Source organism: Stigmatopora nigra, chromosome 7 (genome assembly GCF_051989575.1).
Source record: "Stigmatopora nigra isolate UIUO_SnigA chromosome 7, RoL_Snig_1.1, whole genome shotgun sequence".
Classification (NCBI taxonomy): Eukaryota; Metazoa; Chordata; class Actinopteri; order Syngnathiformes; family Syngnathidae; genus Stigmatopora; species Stigmatopora nigra.
Window position 1 is genome coordinate 2,162,258 of NC_135514.1, and position 24,187 is coordinate 2,186,444.

General features: G+C 38.4%; 2 protein-coding genes across 4 annotated transcripts in view; both read right to left on the minus strand.

The window, feature by feature from the left end:
- Positions 1-1,376: 1,376 nt before the first annotated feature.
- Positions 1,377-12,457, minus strand: nradd (neurotrophin receptor associated death domain). Its single transcript, XM_077720835.1, has 6 exons — positions 12,085-12,457; positions 6,490-6,625; positions 5,525-5,878; positions 2,843-3,047; positions 2,603-2,745; positions 1,377-1,899 (listed from the first exon to the last, which is right to left on the minus strand). Exons 1-6 carry the CDS (start codon positions 12,121-12,123, stop codon positions 1,586-1,588), a joined length of 1,191 nt encoding a protein of 396 aa, XP_077576961.1. The 5' UTR covers positions 12,124-12,457; the 3' UTR covers positions 1,377-1,585.
- A 3,495-nt stretch (positions 12,458-15,952) lies between these two features.
- Positions 15,953-24,187, minus strand: part of nbeal2 (neurobeachin-like 2) — a 40,764-nt gene continuing 32,529 nt past the window's right edge. For all 3 annotated transcript variants that reach the window (XM_077720850.1, XM_077720852.1, XM_077720851.1), the window contains 9 exons: positions 23,399-23,485; positions 23,186-23,295; positions 21,897-22,069; positions 21,071-21,165; positions 20,883-20,999; positions 20,029-20,184; positions 19,795-19,937; positions 18,830-18,965; positions 15,953-18,687 (listed from right to left, as the gene is read on the minus strand). In XM_077720850.1, the coding sequence (XP_077576976.1) occupies positions 18,415-18,687; positions 18,830-18,965; positions 19,795-19,937; positions 20,029-20,184; positions 20,883-20,999; positions 21,071-21,165; positions 21,897-22,069; positions 23,186-23,295; positions 23,399-23,485 (1,290 nt within the window). In that variant the 3' untranslated portion in view covers positions 15,953-18,414. The remainder of the gene's footprint in view (positions 18,688-18,829; positions 18,966-19,794; positions 19,938-20,028; positions 20,185-20,882; positions 21,000-21,070; positions 21,166-21,896; positions 22,070-23,185; positions 23,296-23,398; positions 23,486-24,187) is intronic.

The following is a 24,187-nucleotide window of genomic DNA, read 5'->3' on the forward strand; positions in this document are numbered from 1 at the left end:
AGTATGACTTCGTGGCATAGAGGTTAACTCACCTGTCTCCCATGTGGGCAGGTGGGGTTCCAAATCCCGCCTGGGAAACATTTTCCCTTAGTTGTTTCTATATATTTGTAGTCAAGACCTTCCAATAATGACAAGGTTGAAGTGTGAGCCATTCGTGGCGTAGAGGTTAGCTCACCCGTCTCCCATGTGGGCAGGTAGGATTCGAATCCCAGCTGTAAAACATTTTCTCTTAGTTGTTTCTATATATTTGTAGTCAAGACCTTCCAATAATGACAAGGTTGTAGTGTGAGCGATTCGTGGCGTAGAGGTTAGCTCACCCGTCTCCCGTGTGGGCAGCGGGAGTACGAATCCCGCTGTCGTTTAACTGATCACTACACTATGTAGTTCGGTAAATGGATACATATATAGATATAGATCTCTATCTGCATATTTATATAGCAATATTTTGATTAGACGTCAGAGCAAACAAGACTGTTGATTTTTAAATCATTTACAAATCATTTATTGACTGAATAGTACAAAACAAGCACAGTTAAATGAAATATATACAAAAGGAAAAAAAACAACCTTAAGCATGTGAGTCTATCAACTAGTGTTGCACAAACACGTCTTGGAGAATGGTGGGGATAAGTGAAAACTCAAAACTGTTCATTCATTTTCTGAACCTCCTTATCCTCACTAGGGTCATGGGGGTGCTGGAGCCAACTCAAACTGTGGTAAAAATAAATACAAGAAGAATAAAAAACGAATGGAAGCTGTTTCACGTGCATGTAATCCCTTAAGTCAGCGTGATACTGAGCGGAATTTGGGGATATTTACAATCACCGCCAAGAAGCGCTTAAAGTAATGGCACTATTAAACTGCTACATACTTGATGTTTTTGAAAAATACCAACTCAAGAAGTTAAACATGACAAACAACCATGAGGACATTTTAAGTGTTTTACGTCCACACTCATCTCTTTTATACATGCATGGGAGGGTTCCAGAGAACCTGTAGAAAATTAATTACATTGTGTAGTTATGAGAGTAAATGCGTTAGAAAAAATGGTAAAATTGGCAATTTAAGTTGATGTTCTCTGCCAAAATCAAAAGAAGAAATCCATTTTCAATTAAGTTTTGCACTCCAAGTTTAGCTTTATCATTCCAACTATACTATCAACTGGATTAAGTAAATATCACGTAACGTCTTGTTAGCTGACAATAGAATGAATAACGAAACCGTTTATATTGACAATTCTCATTACAGAATCGCATACCTGTCAACCTTTGCCGATAACTGCCCTTATAAATGATTATGATTCCCCGTACAAACCCCCAAAAAACCTTGCAAACAGTTTGTAAGGTTTTTTGGGGGGTTGTACAGGGAATCAATCATTTATAAGGGCAGTTATCGGCAGAGGTTGACAGGTATGTTCAATCATAGTGTTATTGGAGCACCAAACTGTTTGATTACGAATATTTTCCGATGAAGGCACTTGTGTGGGAATCTCTTTAAAACAGACGACAGTTAGGAAGACAAAATGACCACGGCACGTCGTGTGGTCATAGTAGGTCTGGGCATGCAGGCTGGGGCGGGTACGGCATCACACCACCGAGACGCCCTGCGTGGGGCAACTGAGGGTCGAGACCACGTCGGGCCTCTCGATGCGAGCCAGCGCCGAGCAAAGCAGCCCCAGAGTGGAGCCTTCCTTCAGGGCCCAGTTAGAGAGGAGGGTGCGTGCGGGGGCTTCGCCGCGCCCAAACAGGTCCAGCTGTTCGGCCTCGTACCCCAACGCCTGGCCCAGATGTCGCCAGCCACGGCCCGCTCCTTCCTGAAGGAGGCGCTCCACTTCTTCTTGTCTCTGAGGTGGCAAGTTGATGTAGAGACGAGTGTCTTGTTTGCTGTCCCTCTTTGTGCCTGTTTGACAGAAATAAATAAAAATAAAAATACAGAATTTGAGGCTTTCTACTACATATTCATCACATTATAGGAAATTCGCTGTCAATGTCTTGATGAATACTTGATGATAACGTATGACCAATAAAAGTCCATAAATAAGCCATATTTTAGGAACACTATTTGATTTCATGTACAGATTATCACCGCTTTCTCAAATAATTCATATTTGTAATATTATTTATTAATAAATTGTTGCAAGAGAAAGTCATGAAACAAAGAACATAATTTCAATAGCTTTAAGTGATATTCAATTAGGTCATTAAATGTCATAAGTCATTTTAGTGCGTTTAATTTGTTAAGTATTTAAAAAAAACGATTTTCTAGCATTCTTTACACTTGTTTTTTTAAATATTTCATTTCAGGAGAAGTAAATTTATACAGAAATTTGAGGTTTTAAAATTTTGTGCTTGGATAATTTCCCAAATGTATTCCAAAAATTTAAATTCAAAGTTTTTTTTTTTTTTTTTAATAATTACATTTAAAACACTGGAGGTAAAATGTCTTGAATTTCTGGAGCAAGTCAAAACAGTACATAGTATTTGTCTTCAAGGCTATATGATATCATTTTTAGCAGAAACAAAATCCAGACATAACACTGCGGGAAAAAAAAGAAGTTTTGATGCTTCACTATAATTATATGCTCATTGGTGGCGTACCGCACCTTTGCTGGGTTGATTGTCTTGCAAACTCTGCGAGTCAAGGAAAACTCCACTGTCACTCTGTAGCTTTTCTCCTTCTGGAGACGCTCCCAGCTCGGCTGCTCGCGCCTTGGACAGAGCCTTCTTCTGTTTACACGATCTCCAGCTGCGACCAGTACAGGAAACAATGTCAGTAAAACTGCCAAGACTTTTCCTTAGAAACTTTCTTACGGCCATATAAGGACAGAGGCTCGAGGACAGACCATTTGTAAGCCACGTAGACGAGGAGGCCCAGGACCACCGCGGCTAGCACGGACACGTAAATCAAGATGTTGTTGCTGCTGCTGCCCTTGTCGTCCTGGGGAGTGAGTTTGGGTGTCCCTGGAGCAGAACTTCCTCCACCTGGCGTCACCTCCTCCACGCCGTTCAAGTTTGGAGAGTCGCGGGATAGAACGTGTAGTTTTTTATCTGGCGAGACAAATGCGGGTATTGTTATGTAAGTAGGTAAAAATGATAAATACAGACATTAGGAAGAAATTTAAGAGTGATACAATTAGTTCCTCATGATTTCTTGGTACAGTTCTCATCAACTTAAGATTAAGTGGCAACCAGTTCAGGTGTGTCCTGCTTCCTGCCCTTTGTCTAGCCGGGATAGTTTCAAGCACCCCCAGGAACCCTTTGAGAATAAGAGCTTCAGAAAATGAATTCCCTGATGACATTGTGCTCCTTTTGGTGGAGTTCACCTTGGTCACCAGTTGAAATTTAACACATTAATTAATTTTCTGAATCGCTAATCCTCACAGGGGTCGTGGGGGGTGCTGGAGACTATCCCAGCCAATCTGGCAACAGACAGGGGAGAACCATTCACACACATTTGGAGTTAAATAAATGCAATTTAAAGTGTTCAACTAGCCTACCCAACATGTTTTTGGGTTGTAGAAGGAATCAAGAGTGCCCAAAGATAACCCACGCAAGCCAGGGGAGAACATGCAAAAGGACCAACCTGGAAATGAACCTTTGACCTGAAAACTGTGAGCCCGACACGCCAACCAATTATGTTTCAAATTATATTTTTGTTTGACAATAGCATACATGGCTTAAAAATAAATTGTTTGTTTATTCCAAAATATTCTGCACAATGGCGCCAGAAGTCAAATTTACTGAAATCAAAAGACATTATTGTCCGTATTCTTGTGCCCTGCGATTGGCTGCCCCAAACCGAGTCTTAGTGTCCCCCCGCTAGGTGCCCATAATTAACTGCGACAGGCTACAGCACCACCTGCGAACCTTGTGACGATAAGTAGTTCGGAAAATGAATGGATGAATGAATTAAAAAGAAAATACATTGTACATTGACATGTATTTTTTCTGAATGTGTGATTAAAATGATAAATATTTCCTATTAACAAAACAGATGACATGTGCAATAAAACCTGACCACATCTAAAAATCACCATTTTGTTCATCTCCAAGCAAAAATAAATACAATGTTTTTTTTTGTGGTGCTTAATGTCCCAAACAAAGAGCCAAATGCTTAGCCGGCCACCAATTGATAAGATCAGTCGGTGCCGGTTGAGCTCCCCTAAGGTTTTCAAACCTTTCATTTGTTTTTCAAGCTCTGTCTCCCTCCTGTGGTTTGACTATTTTGGGCTCAAATGCCGCCAGCTACCGTGGTGACCCCTCACAGGTCAAAGAGTCACAACTTGTGTACAGATGAGCCAATCCAGATCGTTTGAAAGCCCGAAGACGAAACGGTGGCCTCGGCCCCATTTGGCCTTTTGAGCGTTTAACCTCCCAGCACTTAACTGGCTCTCATTTCTTAACCGCTGCTACATCCTGGTTGGGAAGTTTTGCAGTTCTGGTGAGTTGTGGACTCAGATGTTGACCACATGTCTGTGTTTTTCATCGGAAGCCCTCCCACTACTTTTAGCTTCTTTTTATGTCATGGAGACCGACCGACACTCCTTCAGAGTAGACAAAACTGCCGTTTTAGCTGTTCTTTTCACATAAAATCGGGGTATTGGCTTTTTTAAAAAGGGAATCTATCGTCATTTATGATTGAAAATGGTCGTTACCATTCTGTTAAAGTAAAAGGAAGTGAGAATGGGGGTAAAAAATAATTGTCTTGCAGAAGAACAGATTATACCAGATTTGTTAAGGAAATGACGATTGTGCATTGTAACTACTGGTCTCAAACATAAGGCCTGTGAATCAAATTGGCCCATTATATCCTTTTGCGTGGCCCAAAAAATGTAATTATGTGTATCCAATTTATTTTGCTTGTTGTCAAATTTAAACAAACTTGTCAGTCCTCAGCGAAAGATTAAGCCATTTAAAACGTTTTTTTAAGAATTAAAAATAAATAAATGATTATTTTTTTATTAGAAAACTACTACCTCTAGTTAGTTGGGATAGGCTCCAACACCCCCCTTTTTAAAAGGGCTTTCGGTTTAATTCAGGGGTAGGGAACCTATGGCTCGGGAGCCATATGTGGCTCTTTTGATGGGTGTATATGGCTCTCTGCCTTCTTAAATCATTATTTTTCTTCATTAGACTCTTTTACATGCATACTCTCATTGATACTCATTGATTAGCAACAGTGAAATAATGTTCTCAAAAGAATTCAGACTTTTTTTTTACTTTCAAAGTGGTGAAATGAATAATAAATGCTCACATTTTCATGTATTTTTACTTTTAAATTCTGAGTATGGCTCTCTAGGAATAATATTTGAAAATATGAATTGTTTATGGCTCTCTTTGTCAAATAGAATAGTTGATGTATAGACTGTAGACTGTATTCATCCAGCTCTAGTTGCCCACCCAAAGAAAACCAAAATGATGTCCAACGAGTTTGACACCCTTGCTTTTCACAATCACGGCCAACTATAGCGGGATGCTTATTTTTCATACTATGCTGCCCACCTTATATTTCCCAGGCAACTTACCCATGCAGAGTGTGTCCGAGTTGGGCATACAGGGTCTGATCTCCACCTCGCCATCCGTGCACTGGGTGCAAAACTGGCATGCTTTGGCGTGAGAGTACTCTTCAGTGAAGCTTCCCGCAACGCAGACCTGGCACAGCGTATCCCCTTTGGGGCCGCATTCGCGCACCACCCCTTCGCCACGCTTGCATTTGGAACAAGGCGTGCACAGGCCGTAGGTCCGGAAGTAGAAGTAGCCAATGTCGCATTCGCATTGGGCGTCTTCGGTGGCGAAGCACGCGGCCAAGGTGGGGACGCCGTTTGGGCACTGCGAGCATGGGAGGCAACGGCCCAGGTCTGCAGAGGCTGAGAAAGTTCCTGGAAGGAAGGTTACACCCGGGAGATAAGACTGATGTGTGCCACTAGCACAGACAAGGACAACACATTAGACTGGTCTTCTGTATCCAGATTTGAAAATATAGTGGTACCTCGAGATACGAGCTTAATTTGTTCCGGGACTGAGCTTGTATGTCAATTTAATCGAAACTCAAATGAACGTTTCCCATAGGAATGAACTAAAAACTTTTTGCATGGCAACGCGCTGGTAACATAACATTAACAGATTTAAATGAACTTGGATTACGATGTGGACACTCAAAAATAAATTTAATCTAACCTTGCACTAAACTTAATTCTAATTTAGTTTTAAATTTTGATACCTTTTTTCTCCCGGGTTGGCTTAATTTGCCCCGCCTCCAACCCTGACTTTCAGATGCAACCTATTGAAGGTTGTTTGCTTTTGTCTTCCCTTCAAAATATTCCCAAAATGATGCACACAAATGTCCTCACAATAAGATAACGCAAGACCACTTGCCAACAAGAAGTAGTACATAAGCCATTCACACTGACTAATGGGAAAAAAAACACATGCAACAGTGCCCAAGTATCTCAAATTGCTCATATGTTGAGGTACCACTGTAATTGCTTACCCTTTGGGCACGGTGTGCATTTGGTATCTTCTTTTCCGCACTCCACCAACACTCCAAAGCCCGCGGGACACACAGAACAACATTGGCCTGATTCAGTGAACTTCCCACTGGGGCAAGCGTCATCACCAAAGGCGCTCTAGTAAAAAAAAAAAGAAGAAGAAGAAGAAGAAGTATCATGGTTAACAAAGTTTAGATTTGCACTGTTTTGCTAATGTTTTTTTTCAACCTTTGGTATTTCTTCAAAAAAAATCCCTTCTGTCAGCAAGGATAGGGAATCTGGATTTAGGGTGACATTTTAAGCTCAAGTTAAAGCTTTAAAGGGCGCTCTCTCGCGAGTCACTGACAAACATCAAAATGGATTACATGTCCACAGGCTTCAATGGCAACCAATGATTTAAATGCATTCAGATTCACAAGAGTTACGAGCCTATCACAGCCAATCGCAGGGGACAAGACGTTGGCTTGGATCGGCTGCAGCACCCTCTGCCACCCTTGTGAAGATCAGCGACATGAAAATATATGAATGAATGAATTAAAGATGGTGTCCACATACATGGACCAAACTATTTGGCTCCAGTAGGCCACACTTGACCTAAAATAGGATGTTCATGTAGTTGGACATCAGGTCTTTATGGGGTCAAGATGTTTTTGAAGTGGTCAACTTTTCAAAAGTTGCTGACTATAGTTTGTCCTTCAGAAAAAAACCAATGACTCTATCCCACAATTAGAGCAATTATTATAAGTTTTTTTTAAATGAATAGCAAATATTGTATTTTTTTACATTATTTTCTGACAAATTGTATGCAAATCTTGATAAAATGTTATTAAAAACTACATTAATTCAATTATAATAAATACAAACAGAAATACACGCTGGCTACGGCCCAAAGTAACACTAAAGTTGCTTTTTCCCCACATATTATACATCTGATTCATTTAAACTGGTAAGAATGGCTGTAAATGTTCATGATTCATTGCCATTGGCGGTGCTAGACGTCCAAATCCTTCTGACTAAGAGGGCGGGTTAAATAAGCAGACGTACTTTGTGTATTTTCACTCTTTTTATAAGCTTTACTTCTGAAATCTTTAATTAATTTGCCAATATAAGAAAAATCTATCAGTGGGTGACAGGAAAGGGGTCTTTCTACTTGGTTTTAATCTACCCATCTGCCACAGTTTTGGCCCCCTTAAAAGTGCTGGGAGCCCTTATCTACAAGTGGGTAATGGAGAGCCCAGTGTGAGTTATGACATGGGGGATAGATCAGACATTCCTAACAGATTGTGCAGCGGGGTTTGGCGCCTGACAGCGCAGGCTGGCTTTAATCAGATGGCTTTGGAGCGCTGGAGGAAAAAGACGGGCTGAGAAGGGGGGAAAAAAAGGGAGGGAAAAAGAGCCTTGACACCTCCGGCTCATTGCAACTAAAATGACAATGGTGGGACTTTGCCTTATTTCTCTTAAGAAAGACGGGGGGAGGCATATGAAGGGGACACTTCCAGCCTCGGGCCGGGGTGTCGCTTGCACGCGGGTAACCCAGCATGCGAGCGTCTGTCTGGGGGAGAACGAGACCTTTGAAGTCCACCAAAGCCCTGCAGGTGTGTGTGGATGAAACTCCCTAGTTTGCTACTCCCCTTTCTCCAAGTATCTTAAACATGCACGCACTGAAAGGCAGTTTGGCCCGTGGTGGGCCCGAGGGGGGCCGACCAGAGCAAACAGATGTCTAACGACCAACCTAAAAGGGGAGAGACGAAACGGCCAAACAGGCCGCTGATATCTTTGTCTCTGAAGTCTGAAAAAACGACGTCAACGACGTGCGTGGACCTGCACCGCCTCCAACGCCAAAGCCCCCTTTTCAAGGCTGATCTGACTGGAGAAAGCGTTTAAATCGGGGGGCTCGCTTGAATCCAAAAACAACACCGGTGCGGGCTTTTCAGACGAGTCGGATGATATCCGAGCGCCGGCCACAAAACCCAGATCAGCCGTATTAGGGAACGGGGGTGGCGGCATCCGGCGTCAACCAGTGAGATGTTTGGATTTGCCAGAGTGCGTTTGAAGAACAGAGCACGGATTGAAGCCTTTTCAGATCTAAATTTTGACAGCTATTTGCAAAAGGCGGACCTGTTTTGGGATTTTGACATGTTTTAAGTTGTCAAAGTGAGGTCGCAAGGACGTGGGATGGAATATAGAGTCCATCCAAAGTGGGATATAAGTCATCTGTGCAGCAGACTGGTGATGACTAAGCGATTATCCACTTCTTGAATGGAATGGCGGCTAAAGTTTACCAGCAGGATTTTTTTTTCCAGCTATGGTATGAGCTAAGATTTGCTCATGTGCCCATTAGAAACATGAGGTGGCTTATTCAGCAACATGTGAAATGATAAATTGTGACAATTTAAAGAAGTAAAATGATGTTTGACTGACTGATGCATAAGCTATTACCCACTTTACATACATTTAATGGTGGCTCATGTTTACCAGCAAGATTTTCCATCCATGGCATGCATGAGCATGAAATTGAGTCTTCTGCGCATGATACATACATGACGGGCTTGTTTAGCATTAATTTCTAAAATATGTCCATTTGAGGATAAATACATACAAAAATGTTGATGTTTTTCTTGTTTTTAGAACATTACATATACACTTTTGTGGCATTCCTATTCATTTCAATTGGAAGAAGATTGAAGTAAAAAAAATAATGTAATACGTACTTCATTTTAAAAAGATTATTTGTTCAGTGGCAATGCTTTTAAAATACTTCAATCTTCTTCCAATTGAAATGAATAGGAATGCCACAAAAGTATAAATGTAATGTTCTAAAAACAAGAAAAACATCAACATTTTTGTACGTATTTATCTTCAAATGGTCATATTTTAGAAATTAATGCTAAAATATGTTTTCTAAAATATGACCATTTGAGGATAAATGCGTACAAAAATGTTGATGTTTTTCTTGTTTTTAGAACATTACATATACACTTTTGTGGCATTCCTATTCATTTCAATTGGAAGAATATTGAAGTATTTTAAAAGCATTGCCACTGAACAAATAATCTTTTTAAAATGAAGTATTACATTATTTTTTTGGATTATTTAAAGTTTGGTCCTTAGCAGGGAGATGCAATAAACAAATCAAAGGCTTCTTTTGTGCACATTTTGCATCCGCGGTGAGCACTCGCATGCAAAATTTTGACCACAAACAAACTGACTGAACGACAAAAGTAATTTAAAAAAAACATGGCTACTAATCTGTTTAAATGAATTACATCATAGAAACGCAACCAATCATCAGTCAAGTAACTCTTGCCTTCACCCTCTTCATTCGTCAGATTAAAGTTTCATATGTCTTTTTCAAGTATTCATTATTTCCCTTTCCATTCTTAATTCTAAAAAAAAAATGGACGCTTTAGCTCTTCCGGGATCCAAACCACCTATTAAATCACATTTAAAACAAATCTGTTCCACAGTTGACTGGTTTCTATTACCAATTCTACTTCACTGCATTTATTATGTTGGGCTTTGGAGAATAAAGATTAACATCAAGCACAGAACTGCTAATAAATGTCCTGCTGTGACTTTGTATTCACATTTCAAGGAGGCTTTAAGTGGCTGAGCATGCAACTCAAACACAACGACGCTTATCTACTGCCTTTAGGTCAAGAAAGTCGGAGTTGGGAAAGAAGCAAATGGGGCTGCCTTTGCTATAGGTGTCTTAAGAAGTTGCAATTTGAAGGGTTTCCCCACTGGGAATAGGCGGACCACCGAGGAGAAGAGGCTCTTACAATGTGGGGGCTTCTCTCTACTGCGCGGCTGCCGGATTCACTCAGTCAACACACACACACATGCATTGACACACATGGTGGCGCACACACACACTTGAGCCAAGCTTACTGAAACATTTTCTGTGTGCTTTGAAGTGAGTCAAAGCTCTCTTTTTTAAGCACACGTGATTTCTGCAGTTAATCTAATCTGCGTGAAAATAAACACACAAAAGGATGCACTCTCTCTTCCTTCCACGTGACCCGTGAGCTACACCATCACGCCACGGCGACAACAAGACAGGCCTCTTTTTAGCACAGACAGCATGACCAGGTTTAGAAAGGAGGTGATTGGCAGAGTTTCCAAAGTTGTAGATCCCCCCCCCCCCATCCCCTCAAGCCTCATTCATGCTGATCACTATCATTAGTGTATACAGAGCGCATGAGGGACAAATTAGAGGATGCTTTTTTTTTTGCACATCATTGGAAAAATATAGTAGTTATATCCATGAATCTTACAATCATTCCCTACCCCGTCAGGGACTTGTGCTTAATGTAAATGTTGTGGTAACATTAAATCTAAACGGAATAACCCCCAAACACACACACACACGCTTTATAAGGGCCGCAAGCAGGGATAAAATAATGATAATTGTTCCACTCCGGATATCCATACCCCAGCGATGCTGGGAGTGAGCCCACTTTTTCACACTGAGATGCCAAAGTTACAATAAGTGGACTCTATTAGTAAAGGCCATTTACACCTTGTTGTTTGTAATTGAGAGCGGATTTGGAGTTTGTTTCCATGACTACAGAGCGGGATGGTGAAATGGGCTCATTCCACCAGGACAGTCCAACCTTATACATCAAGTACCACCAAAATTGCGAGTCTACCATCTTTTTATGTTATTAATTTACTGCACCTCTCAGATTTATGAAAACATGCTTGCCATTGGACTTAACAACACTCAACAGTGCATTTATACAGGCATTCATTCATTTCCTGAGCCGCTTATCCTCACATGGGTCACGGGGTGCTGGAGCCTATCCCAACAGGCATCAGGTCACAACCATTTACGCTTACACTAATATCTAGGGGAAATTTAGAGTGTTCAACCATTCTACCATGCCTGTTTTGGGGATGTGGGAGGGGGAAAAAACAGAGTACCCGGAGAAAACCCACACAAGCCCACAGTGGATGTAGGTTTTTGTTCCAAATGATTCAGCACACAGTTTACCAGCGAATATTTTTCCCTGAAACAACCAGCACCTCAAATGATCACACTTTTAAGAAACCAGATTAGTAAAAAAAAATATATGGAATGAAAACCCGCACCGTTGAGGACCGCTTTGGACACCCATGTCCAAAATAGACTTGAAACCTGGGGAGTTTTAAGTGGACATTTATGTGATTGATGGAATTTGTAATGCACTGTTAAATTGATTTCACGATTTTTTAGGCATCTGACAATTATGAGAAATGAGGGGGTTAAAGGGAAAATGTTTGTTTGTCCATTAAGGGGAAAAAACACTAATGGCAACAAAGATCCCTGCAAAAAAAGGGAAAAGGGGAAAAAAAAGAAAAAAGATTTCCAGTATGTAAACTCCCCAGCAGGCTGTAAGTGGCATGACAGGAAGTGTGCCACAAAGCACTGAAAGCCTGATAAACTAACTTTATGGAGTTGACAAATATAATCACTCCACAAAATAAGCACACACAAAAACAGCAATAAATACATTTTTTGTTTTGATTAAAAACTAATAATACAGTATTAAGAAAAATGTGCGTCAAAAGGCTCAATTTTATAAAACAAAAACAAAAAAAGAAGCTGTTCTTACTTTGAGGAGAATAAACCCGAAGATGAGAAGTAGTGCCATCCTTCCCGACTTTTCGTATGATGAACGATGGGGTGGCGAGTCAAAGCCAGCAGACTTTCATCCAAAAATGTGTCGTCAAAAAGTTTTGCTTGGTAAAAGCCAATCCGTCGCTCATAGTCCAAAACTCATTTTGTCCTGAAAAAAGACATTGCTGCGTTCAACGTCCCTGGGTCATATCTGTATCGTCCGTTTGGCCGGTTGGCACAAAGTTTCTTTTGTTTAAGCGCACAGGATGCGGCTGCCGAGCGATATGTGTGCTCTTTTGCTGATTCTCCACAGCAAAAGTGAGGCATGCAGCTGTACACTCTGCTAAAACATTTTTCTCCTCCCATGCCCTCGGACCTGAGACGGGCCTCCTGATTGGGTGCATCCATTCATGGGCGTGATCCCTTCTATGGTTGCCAGCTACAGTTACATGACCCATTTTTCATCATTTTATTTGTGAGCCCCGACTTTATTATTAATGACAGGGGGAAAAATCACAATGAAAAAAGTGCTACAATAAAGTTTGGCCACCCCTGAAAATGTTTACTAATTCAATGTATCAAGATTTAGGTGTTTGAATCAGCAACATTATTTTTATATATATAAAAAGACAATGCAGTTGGTTGACATCCAGTTCAGGGGAGAGACCACCTATTTTCATTCATTTATTTTCTGTACCACTTATCCTCACATAGGTCGTGGGGGTGTTGGAGCCTATCCCAGCCTACTACAGGCACCAGGTGGGGGACACCCTGAATTGGCGGCCAGCCAATCACAGCGCACAAGGAGTTTTAGACTGTTCAGCCTGCATGTTTTTGGGATGTGGGAGGAAAACTGGAGAACCCATAGAAAAGCCACACTAGCCCAGGGAGAACATGCAAAGTCCACATGGGAAGATCCAGACCTGGGATTGAATCCTCATTCCAGGAATTGCGAGGCAGACGGAGTAATCACTCGTCCAATGAGCCACATCTTTTTTTACATCCTATTTTCATGTGAAAATGTTCGTATCAACCAATGATTTAAAGCTTACTATTTTCATAATTAATACATGATGTGGTATGGTTTGGACCATTAGTTGTTGTGATGAAGGAACAGTTGATGATTTAAAGCAGAGCATATCGTGCATCAACGACAACAATGTCCTTCCAATTTCTGCAGTTTTAAGTCTGACAGCTGTGCTCACTTATTTTTTGCGTGTGCAAAATCTCAAACTAATCCCCCTAAAAAGAAAACTATGCTGCCAACTATGCTAACATGTGTCTAATTACCTAAAATGTTAAGTTTGGAGCTAACTAATAAATATTTTTGGTCCTCACTTGGGTCGCGGGGGGTGCTGGAGCCTACCTCAGCTGACTTCGGGCCAGAGGCGGGGGACAACTTGAATTGGTGGTCAGTCAATTAGAGGGCACAAGGAGACAAACAACCATCCAGGCTCACACTCATACCTAGGGGCAATTTTAGAGTGTCCAATCAGCCTAACATGCATGACAACTTGACATTTCTATTAAAATAATTGCATTGAAATTTCATATTCCTCCCTTTTTCTTCTATTTTAAATACAAAAGAATGAATTTTGGTATAAAAGCAGCTTTTTTTATTTTCTTTATTTTTTTTATTTTATACCAATACTTTATATATATATATATATATATATATATATATATATATATATATATATATATATATATATATATATATATATATATATATATATATATATATATATATATATATATATATATATATATATATATATATATATATATATATATATATATATATATATATATATATATATATATATATATATATATATATATATATATATATATATATATATATATATATATATATATATATATATATATATATAGATATAGATATAGATATAGATATAGATATAGATATAGATATAGATATAGATATAGATATAGATATAGATATAGATATAGATAGATATAGATATAGATATAGATATAGATATAGATATAGATATATATATATATATATATATATATATATATATATATATATATATATATATATATATATATATATATATATATATATATATATATATATATATATATATATATATATATATATATATATATATATATATATATATATATATATATATATATATATATATATATATATATATATATATATATATATATATATATATATATATATATATATATATATATATATATATATATATATATATATATATATATATATATATATATATATATATATATATATATATATATATATATATATATATATATATATATATATATATATATATATATATATATATATATATATATATATATATATATATATATATATATATATATATATATATATGACATCCTATCATATTACAAATCTAATCCAATACAATCAGAGGAAATGGAAGCATTCATTTCATTTTTGGTTTCCTAAATGTGACTTATTTGTGACATGATGCTGCCCCCCGTAAAAGTGGGCCTCCTTGAACATCATCAAAGTCGATGCCTGTTGTTATCAGCGACAAAAGCGAGTCCCCCAATCAAACAGGGTCCCCCCCCCCCTCCCTCCACAAGATGTCCATGTTTGATCTTTGCAATTGAAAAGATTAGCCGACAAACACAAGCTCAATGACACACCTTGTAAAGTGAAGTGAACGCATGGCAGGGGTGGGGGGTGTAGAGACTGAATTGGGGGTGACGACTCAGACATCAGAGGCAAACAAATGGGGGAAGCATTCTGACACAATACTATACTTGCACTTCAAAGCGGTAAGCCGGGAGAAGACGTCGTCACTGATAAAGTTTGGGGGTCACCTCCCGGAGCTCCATTTTAGCTCCCTCGTTTTTTTCAAGGAATAAAGAACTTATTTACACAGTAGAAAATGACCTTTTTTTGCATAGTTATATAGTTCACATACATTGATTGTTAAGACAAAAAATATAAAAATATTTCAAACAGTGTTTATACCCTTCAGGGCCAAAACCAGATGGATGTAAAATCAATAACATATTTTAAGATCTATTTTCATTAATCAAGGACATTTGCAAATACCTTTCCACAAAATAACAACCCATTGAAATCATTTATGCTTCAGACTAACAAAAAGCACAAAAAGGAGAAGGAATCCTTTCTAAACTGAGTTTTTGCAGGACATGACCAGCACCAGAATTTTAGCATTTCACAGCGTGGCCTCAGGACCGGAGGGGCCGAGTCTATGGGGGGGCCGGTCGGGACTCGGAGACGCTGCGGGTGAGTAGCCGCAAGGTGTCGAACCCTCCCACCATTGTCAAAAGCTACATCAGAGTGACTATGTCCCTCTTCACCCTCCAATTCTACTTCCCTTATTCACTTTTTTTTCTGGCTTGTATTTGACTAGGGGTAGTGGGCAAGTCTTTTTTTTCTTTTTTATCACCATCCTCCCCCCAGTCCACAACCCCGCTCAATTGTACCCGGGAGGTGTTTACAGGAGGCCGACAGGATGTTGGAGATCAAAGTGTCCTCCTGAAGTAAAACGTGATGTTGCTCACTAGTGACCTTTTCAACTACAGCGGGGCCTGACATCGCAGACGCATGCAAGACCCAGATTATGGCCACTTCCTCTCTTCACACGAGAATAACCTCCTTCTTCATTCTTTTTCTCTTGTGATAAGGAAAGAGGGAAGGATTTTGCTTAGGATGCGGCCTTAAAACGGAGTCTGGGAACAGAATAGCAGGCAGTTTTAGGATTTTAAGATTAAAACAATGTTAGGACTCATTCCAGAATCGGAGGACATTTTGGCTTCGAAATAATCAAAAAAACTAAGATATCACTAAGACATCATATTTTGATATATTTACTTTATTTGGTAAATTCACAGTAAAGGGGGAAAATGGGAAGCACTAGCAATAAAATGATTTACAAATAATTATAATTATAATAATTTTGGGGGCTGGTATCAATGATTTAAATAGTAATGAATAAGAAATCAAACCAATAATAATTTAAAAAAAAGAAATTTATTTGAGATTCAATTCAATCAGTGGGAGGCTTTGGACAAGTGAAAAAAATGCTAAACTGGCCTTCTATTTTTCAACTTTATGCTGACGGAGATTCAATAAAAAGTCATTATCATACAGTATCGTCAAATGTATTTTCAAGAGTCACAAGAAAAACACAATACATCCGTTGGGTAATATAAACTGTGTTCTTAACTAATAAAGGCAGTGCTGGACCAAAGGAAGCATTAACTTAAAAATCACACAACACCAGAAACATTATTTACACAGTGCATTTAGTACAGTAAACCTAGCAGGAACCCGGAGTATGAATGCATAGCAATTTGAAATATTACATTCCAAGCACAATATTCAAAGAGAAAACTGCATACATAAAAAACTATATATGCAACAATAAGCCTTTTTTTAAACAAAGTGAATAATTATCCACTATAATCTTCTCAGAGCTCTTAAAAATGCTTTTTGACTGTTTTTTTTTTCTTACATTGACCCAAACACTTTGTCATGACGCTGCATAACAACGACTGAGTCTTAACCGCAGCAGAAAAATTCCTCTGAAGCTCTCATTTGGGTTTCAGATGTTTTCCAAAGAGTGCAATAGCAGCCAACACTTGACCTCACGTCATTAAAACCATCGTTTGAACGTCTGTGTGTGTTAAAAGTGTGTGTTTGTGAGTGTTCAAACAAGAGGCATATGGTGAGCTCGGATAAGAGTTTGCAATCAATGTTTGCACGTTATTAAAAAAGGCACATTTTAGGGTGAATGTAGGAAATCGCAACGTGAAAACAAAACCTTAATGCTTTTGTGTGAATTTTCAGGAAGAACCTAAAATGCACTATAACATTTACAAGTGAACTTAATTTGGCGTATTATAGAGCACAGGTGTCAAAGTGGCGGCCCGGGGGCCAAATCTGGCCCGCCGCGTCATTTTGTGCGGCCCAAGAAAGTAAACCATGAGTACCGACTTTCTGTTTTATGATATAATTCAAATCATTATAGATGTATACATTACGTTCCCTGATTTCCCCCCTTTTTAAAATCAATAATTGCAATTTTTATCAATTTTTTTTCTTTTGTGTTTTTAGTTCAAAAAGCATTTTGTAAAATTTAAAAATAAACATACAAATATTTCTCATTTTCCATTAAAAATACAAAAAAATGTTTCCATTTGAAATAAAAACATGATTAAGAGACGTTTTCCATTACTTAGAAAAAAAGAGCTCAAATAACCATTGTTTTAGAACTATAAAAATGACTAATTAGGGCTTTTGGATCCAATTCTTTTAACACAATAAAAATAAAATATAAAATCTAAGTATTAGATCTAAAATGGCCCGTCCCAAATGATATGGCGTTGACGTTAATGCGGCCCGCGAACCAAGTTTGACACCCTTGCTATAAAGTAACCAAAAAGAAAATAACTCTAATTAGGTCCAGCCAAAGAAGTTCCAATGCATTTTAGGCTCATGCTTAAATATCAACATAAGAATGAGCAACATTTAGGGAGATTTTAAAAAATATATATAGTTATGTCATAGGCCACATTGTGCTGGACAGCAGCTACTCTCCTATAATGGATATAACATCAATGACATAGAGTGAATATCATTTTATTACCTTCTTGACCATTAAAGTACTAAAATGTAACAGCATAAAAGTTTTTAAGACATCGTGGTTACTTGTTAGGGCACTGTGGTGGACATCAATGTTATTCAGCTATGTTGCATAAGGCAGTTCTGAACAACTTTTCAAGTTTGCAGGAGTTTTAACCCTTTACAGGACAAATTAAAATATTCTCATATATAACATTTTGTCATATGTGGATGCTAGGGCACAGATATAATCAAATCTTTATATAATAATGAGTAAATACAAATATAAATGAATAAATTGCTCATGAAAAATGAACAAAAACAGAAATACAGTCCAGTTTTAATCCCTAGTATCACTCTATGAAGTATTTTTGTTGAAATTTCATAGTATTTATTGCCTGCCCTTGACAATGTTAGTCCAATCCATTCAAACTGAGAGGACTGACTGTGAATGCTTCATATTTCAGTGCAAATAAACGTTAAACGCCCTCAATGGCAGCCAACCGGTTAAACGAGTGCCCTATAACTGGTTAAGTTGGCACAGAAATTGGAAAAAGTGGTGCTTACATGTTTATGTGTGCAAGTGTGATTCCTGAAATGTGTGTGTGTGTGCAGTCTGACAGCAGTTTTCAAGCTGAAACGCCAAGCTTTTCAACCTCTTCAAAACAAGGCCACTCTTTGGAATGATGCTGATTAAAACCAGGGGGTAGGTCGTCCACAATCAAATATAAAAGTCTTCCCAGATAGAAAACAAAAAACAAAACAAAAAGTGCTGAGTGTTGAGTTGCTCTCAGAAGTTCCCAGGCTTGTAAAAAGAAAGCCAAAAAAATCAACGCGTGGGTGTGTCACGCACCTCCGCTCTCCGGGGCTCTCAGCGACGGGGTTGTATTCTGTCTCGCCAGCGGACACCAGAGAGATGCGGCGCGTGGACCCCCACAGGCGACGAGAGAACTGTCCCGAGCGAACCTGACAGTAGGGTAGAAAGGACATAGTTGTACGCTTTGCCCCAGTATTGCCACACCCGTTTTCTGCTTGAAATTACCCTTTTCATTTGGTTATGAATAGTATTATTATGGCTCGCTGAGCAACACGTGACAAGTATTCTCACCTCTTCAGGCTTTCCTGACCCCACCACTATTAACTTCCCATCTTCCAGGCCCACCAGGATGTGGCTGCTCTCCTTGGTGACAAATACGCTCCTCACAGGGACTTTCAAGGCCAATGGAGGGATTGCAGCGTCCAGGCTGGCAAAAGACAATCATTTGAGTATAAATCTTTTAGAAAACCTTAGGACGAACCATGTGGAAAGACAGACAGAAATCAGTACTCAAATGTCAAACTACGAGAATGCCAGCAAATATGACGTGTCATCAGTATGATTGTCATTTCTCATACATTATTCTGAACTGGTTATCCTCACAAGGGTCACAGGGGTGCTGAAGCCTATCCCAGCTTTTTGCAGGCAGGACATCCTGAACTGGTTGTAAGCCAATCAAAATAGACCAATCAAAACAACCATTACTGCGCACCTACGGACAATTTGGAGGGTTCAATCATTAGACCATGAATGTTTTTTGGGATGCGAGAGGAAGCCGATTTACCTGGAGAAAACCCAAAAAGGCATGGGGAGAACATACAAACTCCACATAGGAAATCTAGAGCTCCGAAATTAAACTGTGGATCTAAAAATTGTGAGTGAGCATGCTAACCACACTACCATCCATCAAAAAGAAAATGTGGGTGTCAAAAATGTAAACTATACAGTATGAGAGTTGATGGTTTTGGTAAAAGAAAACATCACAGTATGCATAATGTTTGAACAAAAAAAAAGGCCATCTCAAAATAAAAATCTTAAAATGGTTAACCTCCATTCCAAGGAGGAGTCAACTTTGTTCATACTTTCCATAGCCAAAACAGTTGAGGGTATTTAACCTTGTCCTAAGCGGCATTGCTGATATCTGAATCTTAAATCCACTTTATTTATAAAGCACTAAAAAGCTGCTGAATAAAAACATAGGTTAAAACGTTAAAATAAAAAATAACAGTGTTGTCATGAGGATTATTGTTATCTACCTGCACAGGTGGCGGATATGAAGTCTGCCCTGCATGGTACCTAGAATGATGTATTCAGACACCAGGTGGAGGGCACACACTTGTTCTTCTATGGTGAAGGAAGACAACAGGCAGCCATTGACCGAGTAAACGTGGATGGAGTCCTTGCCAAGTAAAAAAAATGAACATACTTTTAAAAAGTGCCTTAAACTTGATTATTATTGAAATTATCATCTGTCTGTCTTTTCCACGTACCTTCATACTCTTGGATCGTTCCCCCCGTGACGTCTGCACCACAATGTGACCCTCCAAGCTCACCTGGAGTTTGGTGATGTGGGAAGGCTCACCTGGAGGCCTCAATGTCCTCAGGTACTGACCCCGTCTGACTGTGTACACAATTACCGTCCCATCCTACATGGTGGAATGCAAAAGCTAAATTATAGTCTTTAAGATCTAAACAAAAGACAAAATATATGTACCATCTGCCTGCCACCTGTTTTTTAACAATTCTATCACAGTTGTAAAATGTTAGATACATTAAAAAAACAACTAAGCAACATGTCTCATTAGCATATTACATTGGGTACAATTAAAAACCTAAAAAAAAATAGATTTTAGATTTATTTTCTTTCCACAGCCGAGCTACTGACTATGTGTTTGTGACTTAGTTGCACTTTTTTTATTTACCATATCTTTGTAACAATATTAAACATTGCACCAATGACTGAGGCAACATTATATATTGATGTATAACATATGGGGATATGTTAAGTATGTTATTTTACATATTTTTGGATAAAATGATGCTCTATAGTCCAAGAATAGCGAGTGCTTTAGAGCAAATTGCAGAATGAAGTTGTGCGTGCGTGGCCACTATTTGCTTAATTGGTATCTTTCAGTCAAAACAGGCACCAATAAGTCCGCAAATAATCACTTCTGATACATAAAAATGATAAGGCTACAAGAGTGAATAGTTACTGGTCCATTCTAGTAAGTTTCAAGACAAAAAAATAAAGTTAGTTTGCCTAAGAAGAATACAATGACTACTCTCCGAGTTACATATAAAACCAGTATTTAAATAACCGTCTTTTTAGCAACTATTTACAGACCTTTGAACCTGAGACAGCCATGTCCAGTTCTGTGCTGATAGCCACACAGGTGACTTCTTGATCATGTCCACATAGGACCTGGACGGGCCGAGGAGACAGCGTGCTAGAAAAGCCGCCCTAGAAGGAAAAGGACGCTAAGAAATGAACTCCCCCGGATGCATTAAATGACTGACCATGTTTTTTATTACCTGCTGTAGAACCTGCCACACTATACAGGACGTGTCCTTTGAGCCAGAGATGAGGTAGATGCCACATAGATCCAAAGCTAAGCACGTGACAATATCTTTGGGGTAAACATAAACAATTCAAATTACTTTTTAACAAAGCTATTGAAGCATTATTAATATTATATTTTGTGGGATCCATCCCATTATATGTTTTTGTGTGGCTTATAACAGTAAATCATACACACCGATGTCATGTTTCTCGTTAAAATGACAACATTTCAGAATGTGGTAACTTTCTAATACATTTTGACCACCATTATTGTTTAACAATCTCTTTTAAAAGTGAATTAAAAAAAATCTTACATTTTTTTTACTAGATTGTAACCTCAAACCTAAGTATCAGGTGATCAGATTGGCTCTAAATGGGGGCATTTTTTTACACTAGAACTTGACATTTTGCAGCAAATTTTTACATGTAGGGTTTTTTTGCATGTATGTGACCAGTAATTTAGCAGATTTTAACATTTTAAAAATGTATTCTTCATTTTTCACTGACAAGACCACCACAATAATGTACGAATAATGTGAATATTTGAATTGTACGTCTATAATATTTCTACCTGCAACAGTAAAATTTCAGGATAGGTGTTGTCGTAACCCTCTAATGTAAAAGAAAATCGATCGTGGTGTGTTACAAAGATAACTTTGACACCCGTTACTAAAAGGTTCTGTTAAAACACATCAGTATGATTCCTGTTTTAACACAACATAATTTTTAAAACATTTCTGGAGCAGATTTCCGTAATCATGCATGTGCTGATTGTGTATATACAGTACATCAGCTTACCAATATGCCGACAGATTCTGCCCACGAGCTTGCCTTTGCCCAACTGGGTGACCCGCAGACTGCAGTCCCAGTGTCCTCCACTAAAGAGCAAGCGCCCATCATTCGACACGAGCAAAACTTGAGCACTAAGCTCCACATCGGGAGAAAAAGGCCCGCCAAGAAAACGTTGTGTCCTGCAAAATAACAGACAACGCACGTGAGTTCGAGCCTGAATGTCATGATTCAAAGGACATTGCAACCGGCACTCCAGAAAATGACATTTCAAAATAGCTTTGAACCACATTGTCTAAGTTTGGGGGGGAATGTGTAGTATTTGTTATTTATGTTCAAGGTCAAATGAAAAACAATCCAGTTAAACAGGCTCTGAAACATGCCAGATGTTTCCTCACAGAAAAAAAGAGCACACACAGATGTCCTGATTTGTGTTCACCATCATTAAATGTGGTAAAAAGGTTATTGTCATCGGTACAATTTAATTTACCGTATTTTCACGACTATTAGGCGCACTTAAAAGTCTTAAATTTTCTCCAAAATAGACAGGGCGTCTTATAATCCAGTGCGCCTTATATATGAAAAAAATATGCCATTCATTGAGGGTGCACCTTATAATGCGATGCGCCTTATAATGTGGTGCGCCTCATATATGGAAAATACGGTATTTAGCTTCAACAGTCAAGTTTGAAATAGAATAAGGCGGGAAAACAACAAAATCGGTACTGACACTGATAAATGCAAAAAAAATATTGACTAAACAATACTACTTCAACCAATAGTAGCCTCCACGCAGAATAAAAACTAAAAATCCTAAAAAAAAAAACCTACTGTATTTTCATGACTATAAGGCGCACTTAAGTCTTAGATTTTTCTCCAAAATAGAGAGGGTGCCTTATAATCCAGTGCGCTTTATATATGGAAAAAATTAAAATGTGCCATTCATTGAGGGTGCGCCTTATAATCCAGTGCGCCTTATATATGGAAAAAAAATAAAATGTGCCATTCATTGAGGGTGCGCCTTATAATCCAGTGCGCCTTAAATATGGGGAAAAATGTCATTCATTGAGGGTGCGCCTTATAATGCAGTGCGCCTTATAGTCGTGAAAATACGGTATATAAATATTGGATTGCAGTATGTGTGATATATATATATATATATATATATGAAAATAACCGAACAAGATTCAATATTTTGCTTTTGTGACCTGAGAATTTACTCAAAGTAGGAATAATTTGTGTCCGTCCTAATTATTATGACATTTACACAAAAAAATGAAAAAAATATGTGGACTCACTTGGGATTAGTAATGGTTGGGTCCTTGGTGAAGGTGAAATAGTTGGCAATGTTCTTGTCATATGGCAGCCAGCTGTGTGTTCCTATTAACCCATTGGCGCTCACTGTCACCTGGCAAAACAAAATAAGGTTTATTGGGGAAAATATAATATAGTAGTTTTAATATTTTTCCCAGTTATTTGCTTATTGATGCTTTCAAGCAGTACATTCGTACCAGTACATCTGAACCATGTATGAGGAAGGACCGGTTCTGGTTCTTTGGTACGATTGCTTGGACCAGAGGGATACCATCACTCACCACCTGAGGACCACAAAACATTTGACGAGGTCATGGAATTGTTTAGATACTTTAATGATCAACATTTTTCCAAATCCTGTTTATCAGCCTCTTAATCCCAATGTTTTCATGAAAAAATGAGTAAACATAATTTTTCATGTTTATTTATTTTAATTTAAAAAAGGTGCGAATGATGAGAATTTTCCGGAATGATTATATGATATTATTTGCCTTTATTTCTTTTTTTTATTGGCAAGCAAAATTGGAAAACAGCAAATATTCAATTTCAAATGATTTTTAAAATATTTTAGCATAAGTAATAAATGACAAGCAACCCTTTTTATTTTCCAATAAAAAAGGGTTATTTCGTATTTTAAAAAAAAGACAATGACGACCCTCTTATTTCTGTTGTCGTCAATCACTCTTTGAGGACGGCAAACATTCATCCATTTTCCGAACTGCTTATCCTCACAAGAATCACGGGAGGTGCTGGAGCCTTTCCCAAAAAACTATGGGCGCCAAGTGGGGGGCACACCCTGAATTGATGGCGACAGACTACAGACTATTTTATTTACATTTTTGTTTAGTAGGAAACATGAAGTAAATGCTGTTGATTTACTTTCATAGCCCACACAAGCCTTGAGTTTGATACCAGTGGTCTTTAACAACCCTTTAAGAAGCAGTCAGGTCTGAATTAACAGTACATCCTTTGATTTAAGTCACAGA

Bases quoted from the DNA above. Each gene is read 5' to 3' on its own strand.
- nradd (XM_077720835.1), bottom strand. From the start codon at position 12,123: ATGGCACTACTTCTCATCTTCGGGTTTATTCTCCTCAAA. The intron at 6,626-12,084 runs GTAAGAACAGCT...TTTTTTTACTAG, and splicing joins TCGGGTTTATTCTCCTCAAA to AGCGCCTTTGGTGATGACGC. The intron at 5,879-6,489 runs GTAAGCAATTAC...CCTTCCTTCCAG, and splicing joins ATGCACACCGTGCCCAAAGG to GAACTTTCTCAGCCTCTGCA.